The 6,000-nt window shown below is 42.6% G+C and overlaps 1 protein-coding gene across 1 annotated transcript in view; it reads left to right on the top strand.

Annotated features, from left to right (window-relative positions):
- The window catches only part of LOC144781546 (solute carrier family 22 member 6-A-like), a 451,615-nt gene extending 447,542 nt beyond the window's left edge, over positions 1-4,073 (top strand). Inside the window, exon 10 of the mRNA XM_078660450.1 lies at positions 2,569-4,073. Within this exon, the coding sequence (XP_078516576.1) occupies positions 2,569-2,656 (88 nt within the window). The 3' untranslated portion in view covers positions 2,657-4,073. The remainder of the gene's footprint in view (positions 1-2,568) is intronic.
- The last annotated feature ends 1,927 nt before the right edge of the window (positions 4,074-6,000 follow it).

Genomic DNA, 6,000 nt, shown 5'->3' on the forward strand with positions numbered 1-6,000 from the left:
GAGCTGGTGTCTGCCTGACAGCTAGCAACCCAGAGATGAGAAGACATCACCTGAAACCTGATCTGGAAGAAGAACTACTTGTCTTGCCCTGAAATCCTGAGCAGTTCTACTTGAGTCAGAGGAAGGGAGCGAGCCGACATTACAGAAGGAGCTGATTGTTGGTGTGGGCAGAAGTGATTTACTGTGAGAAAGTCACCCTTTTTGCCCAAATCATCCCCCTGTTTTGACTGATACTGGTGGTTACTGACTCTGATTGTGCCCTGGGCTCTGCTAACCAGGCCCTGGGCCAGTGCTCTGTTTAAAAGGTACATGGTAATTAGGTGTAATTACAATTGATACTGACAACCTACCTCTAAGTCCCCAGTATATGGTAGGCTTAGTCGCCCAGTAGATTTAGTGAACTTACGTGTGTTCGTTCTGCTGTTGTGCCTGCTGCCATTTTAAAAGCCAGCTCTGCCTTGCAGGCTACTTTTAAAATAAAATGATGTCCAAATTCAACTTTGGAATGAAAGACACTTTCAAAGTCTTTAACTACCCTAAGTTAGCATATAGGTTACCACTAAGGTTTGTCCTATGAGCCTAAATAGTAGGATGTAATGCTAAAATAAACAGGGACATCATAAAAGATGTTGTATAGGCTCTGGCGAGGGAAAAACTGCCAATTTCGGTGTTCCCTATTGTAGAACATTACCTCCATAGGCTAACATGGGAAGGCTTCATTTAACATTAGTGAAAGTCTATCTTTAGACAGGAGTGAGCTAAATGAATACTTCAAAGTATGAAAAAAATAGTTGCAATAATTTGAGAAAAGTGCCAAGGTTGAGTTTAATATAACTGTTGCAGAAAAGTAGTTTTAGTACTGATTTCCTAAAGATACCTAAGATCAGCCCTGTAGCATTCTCTTCTGATTGGTCAGTATTTCACAGGTGGAGCCACGCTCCTCTGATAAGGTGTGAAGTTGTCTGGGCTGAGACAAAGGAAATAAGGAAACATCTTGTGGGAGGAGATCTGCTGCCCGCAGACGCCAGGACAGGAAGGGGACTGAGCAGTCAAACTGGTCTCCAAAGGAAGAAAGACAGTTAGGACAGGAGCCAGGCTCATCCCCACTTCCTGCATCACCAGCTAGACATCAGCCCCTGTAATTGAATTAGAAGAGGGGCTGGAAGGGGAGTCTGGAGGAAAGTTAACAACACTTGTGGTGGGTTTAGCTAGACCTGAAGCTCCAGGAAAGAGTTTACCATTTAGATTTTTGGGGGGTAGTGCTTTCTGGTACTAGAAAATGCCACACTTCAGGGGAAGTGGTCATCACACAGGGTGGTACACTGCACCCCATTGGCCAAGGATACCCCATTCTTGCCAGTACAGAAACCTGTGGAAATATGGGTAAGCTGCCCAGCAACTCCAATCCCTGCCTGGAAACAAGAAGAAGAACTGCCCTGTTAAACCCCTAGTCTGCACCAAAGAGGACTGCACTCACAAGGACTGCCTCTGCTGCCCACTCTGGCCTACACAAAAGTAGACTTTGCCTTGCTTTAAAAGTTTGAGGAGTGCTCTCCCTGAAATCAACTGGTGCAAAAGAGCTTCAAGAAGTCATCTGCATCACGTCCATCAAGAGAATGCCAGCTGACCAGTGTTCAGGGGACTTTTAAGAATTTGTTCAGGTTCACTATGGGAATTGTATGTATTTGTGATGATGTGGTGTACGTGTGTGAATGTAATAGTAAGGATGGATAACGAGGGATGCGTGGCCAAGAAAATTCTGGGAATCTACCTGGTTGGTGCCTATTATTTAGCAGTGAATCCAGACTTACGGCCATAGACCTGTTTGGCCCTACCAGGACAAAAAAGGATAATGTTTCTATATATGCCCTTGGCTGAGGATGCCTGGCCTTTGGAATGCCCTGAGGATAAGACTGAAGTAGGGTAAGAGACAAAAGGTATCAGGAGGGATCCAATCATTTTTCTTCCTGTAGAAATATATGGTGGGAAAGGCTGTAGTGTCGCTTTCAGAGGCGATGGATACTGGGAACTGAAGTGATGTCATTTCCTGTTGAGGTCAGCGCTGTAGAATTAGGTCTGCCTGTCTGGCTATTGCTTATAAAGAAGGCTTTGGTGGGAAACCAATAATGTCATTTCCTGTAGAGAAGAATGCCTGGGAATCATCATAAAGGATCATATTACAATGTATAAAGGGAATACACAAGGATATGAGCACAGTGTCCATACAGTACAGAGCCGCCAGTTGCCTTGGATTGTCAATCTAAACCCTTGCAAGTTAAAGTTATGAATATAAAAAAATGTCACTCTCAAAAGCATACTTTGAAGATACTTGTTTTTTAAACAAAATCGCTTTTTATCATATTGCAATATGTTGCAGATTAATCGTACATTGCTTCATAGCTCCACTCTACGTAGAATTCAAGAGATTTCTGATCCACCTTTCGAATGTGCAATGCAAATCATTCATCTTGAAGTCATGTCTCGTGTTCCATTTAAGCGGCATGCCAATGTTCTACATTTCTAACATACTTGTTTATGAAACACTTTTTCTTTCTATCTGATGACTAGGGGTAGACGAAAGAATGACGAAGAACAGCAAGAATTCATTCCTCTTCCAAGTGCAAGGCATATGACGGATGAGGCAGACAAGAAATAAGGAGGGTACACAGAACCCAAGAAGCTGTCTGGTATTCACAACTACTTCTTCAACTCAAAGAATACTAGTGGTGCTGGTAGTGGCCCAAGATCAGCAAAAGATGGGCTGCTAACAAGCCAGCGAAAGCCAGAGACCAAAAACCAATTGTTTTATTAGAGTGTTGACCTATGAGTTCATATAGCTGTTCAGTGATATATATCTGGAAAAACACTTAGGGCCCGATTCCGATCTCGTAAGGAAAGCATCCCGACCGATTCAAATCTGGAATGCTTTCATACGATTCAGTGCGCTGGAGGCTGACCGAGCGAGTAGCAAAAAGGGGTGGTTGGGGAAAAGAGTACACCCTGTGGCAGGCACCCCATCGTGCCTGCCACACTGTGCATGCTTGGATCGGGGATACCCATGAGCACCCCCACGGGTCCAATTCGGAGGGCTCCAGGTGAAGGGGGCCTGCTACGGCCCCCCGAAGAATGATTCCGGCAGCCTTTTCAATCCTGAAACACCATATCGTGAAAGCTGTCCGAATCGTTCATCGTACTTGCTCGCCCATAAACAGAGTCCATAGAGCTGTTCGAATCTTCTCCGGTTGGGAACAAGGGCTCCGTAACGGTTTAGGCAATTCCGCACACGTTTCTGACTACTTCCTTACAAGATCGGAATCGGGCCCTAAGTTGTCAATTAGTTAATGCATTTGAAAGCTAAGCTATGTATAAGATGTTTGAACTACATCCCATTTGCATGCATATCATTAGAGAATCTCAAAATATATGAATCAGAAATCTTGAAAGAAGTGATCAGGTCCAAATCAAAAGAATTGTAACTACAGTCTTGGACTTTTAATCCAGATTTGTCATAACATAACTTTAGTAACTATAGTATAGCAAGAGCTCTTATTACTACCTTACTGCACTTATTTTATAACGTTTGAAAAATAAAAACGTCAGAAGATTGGGAGAACAAATGAAATGTTTATCTATCAAAATTTGCTGAAATATTTTAATTCCTAGAGAGAAACAGCAAATGTACTTTGAAGTATTCAAGAAGAGCACATGCTCTGGCAGCACAATAGCACACACAAGCTCATACACACATGCACACATATAAACACATTACACATACGTAAGCATGCATGCACACACACGCACACACACTTTTAACAATCACAGGTTGGAACAATTTCAGTTTGCTTGGTATTTGTTTCAGCATTTTTTCACATCGTACAAGATTACCAAACTTTTGCTGTTTCAATAAGGAAAATGTGTGTTTGCTTTACTAATCAGTGAAAATAAATTATTAAAAAGACCCACACAACCGTTCTAGCCTAATAATGAGCGTGCAGTGGCATTTTGATATATAAACATTACAATGTTTTGTCATGCACTTGTTAAACAGCAATTAAATGCATTTAAAACAGGAATGTTTGCTGTATTCTTTAGCGATTCGCACTGGTGTCTAATTTTAGAGAATTATATGAGATAAACACAAATTGGATACATACAGCATATATTTCTATCTCTTATGTTTGAAAGGGAAGTGGTAGTGTGTGGTAATTGTTAGAGTATTGGCTGTGGAACTTGACACCTTATTATGAATGCATTCTTTAATTTCTATGCAGGTAGTAAGAGCAGTTATCTGTAACTCCTGAGGGATTACCCAGAATCCCAACCCAAGGGCCTGATTATGATTTTTGGAGGGGCGGAATGCCACTGCCATGACCACGCACCACCAAGAGTCGCTGCCGTCGGTCCGCCAGATTAAAACTTAAAAGTCGTCTGGTGGCATGGCGGTTTCATGATGTTGCCTCTTGACTCAGTCAAGAGCTGTCAGACCAGGGCACTGTGCTGACGGGGCCCCCTGGAGCACGGGATCCCCGCGCCATGAGTGTTGTGGGTGCCCATGTTACGCCACTGCACTAGTATCACCATAAAGCACTGTGTAGTCCTTGCCTGTTTTGATACAACCTATGACTTGCATGCATGTTTGCTACACAGTTTCGTTCTCAAGGGGCCAAGGTAGACAGTGTAAGAGCTGATTAGATGGGTGATAAACTCTTGCCACTGCAAATGTAACAATATGAGGCCTTCACTTCTCAAAACAGGGAGATTCTTGTCAGATAATGGAATTTTCCAGGGTTCTCAAAGTTGCTGGTGCAGAGAAGCATTACGACTCCAGGGCATGCACTATATACAAATATTTTCCCCCATTTTAACAAAGATGCTTTACTTCTATTTCATTGTTCAATACCCTTGGTTCACATATCAGTCTGTGATGTTTAGACATGACTGTGGACCACCATGCCTGAAGACAGAATGCAGTGAAATTTAATGTGGGGCTTGTTTGTATGGTTTGTGACAGCTGCTCAATTTGACCAGGCTGTCAAGATGTGGATCTGGTGGCTCCTGTATAATGAATACACCTAACTAGACAGAAATTTGGTGGTTGTCATCTTTCTCAACAACAACTTTTGTTTGCGACAAGCGGGAGCAGGAGCTGCTAGGTCCTCAAAGCGCTGCCACGACACCGACATTACTTCAAGCTGTGCTCTACTGATGACCGCATGTTTATTTCTTGTTGTTTGTGCCCCATTCTGTGATTCAGTTTCAATAATACCTCTGCATGGGGGGGTTGGATTTTCAAGGCAGTGCCTCCATTTGAGTCTGTGAAGGTGCATAAATGGAAGGATATTCCAACACGTGAGCCTGCAGCCTTATAATGAGGACCAGTGAGCATTACTCAATAGTTTTACTGGCCAGTGATGTAATTGATAATTGCCATATTGCAGTTCTTAAGCTGTTGATCGAGTGTAATGAAGTCTGGTCTGAGATGAAATTGTCGCCTATCTTAGTAAAGGAATCGGATTGGAAAAGCTGCAGGTTACTGAGGCAGCCATATTATCCTAGTTGTTTAGTAACTGTGAGATACCCTGGTCTTTGTATCAACATTCTTGAGCATACTGGAAATGACGTTGTGGACAGAATAACAAACATCATGTGCACTAGTACTCCAGTTCAATCTTTTTTTCAGTGATACACACACTTCACACCGTGTATCGTCCTATGCATGCTGTTTTATATCATTTTGATTCAGTGATACACACACTTTACATTGTGTATCATTTTATGAATGTTGTGTCAAGGGGTTTACGATTTCTAACTAGTTACGTAGTAAACAGTGATACACTGACCATCTCTCCTTCAGGAAGCAACTCAAGACCTGGCTTTTCGAGCAGTAACGGACCCCTCCCCTCCCTGCGCCTTGAGACCCTAGCGGGTGAGTAGTGCGCTTTATAAATCCGATTGATTGATTAATTGATACACTCACTTTCTTTTGGAGCATCATTTCTA

The sequence above is a fragment of the Lissotriton helveticus genome, chromosome 9 (assembly GCF_964261635.1).
Source record: "Lissotriton helveticus chromosome 9, aLisHel1.1, whole genome shotgun sequence".
Taxonomy (NCBI): Eukaryota; Metazoa; Chordata; class Amphibia; order Caudata; family Salamandridae; genus Lissotriton; species Lissotriton helveticus.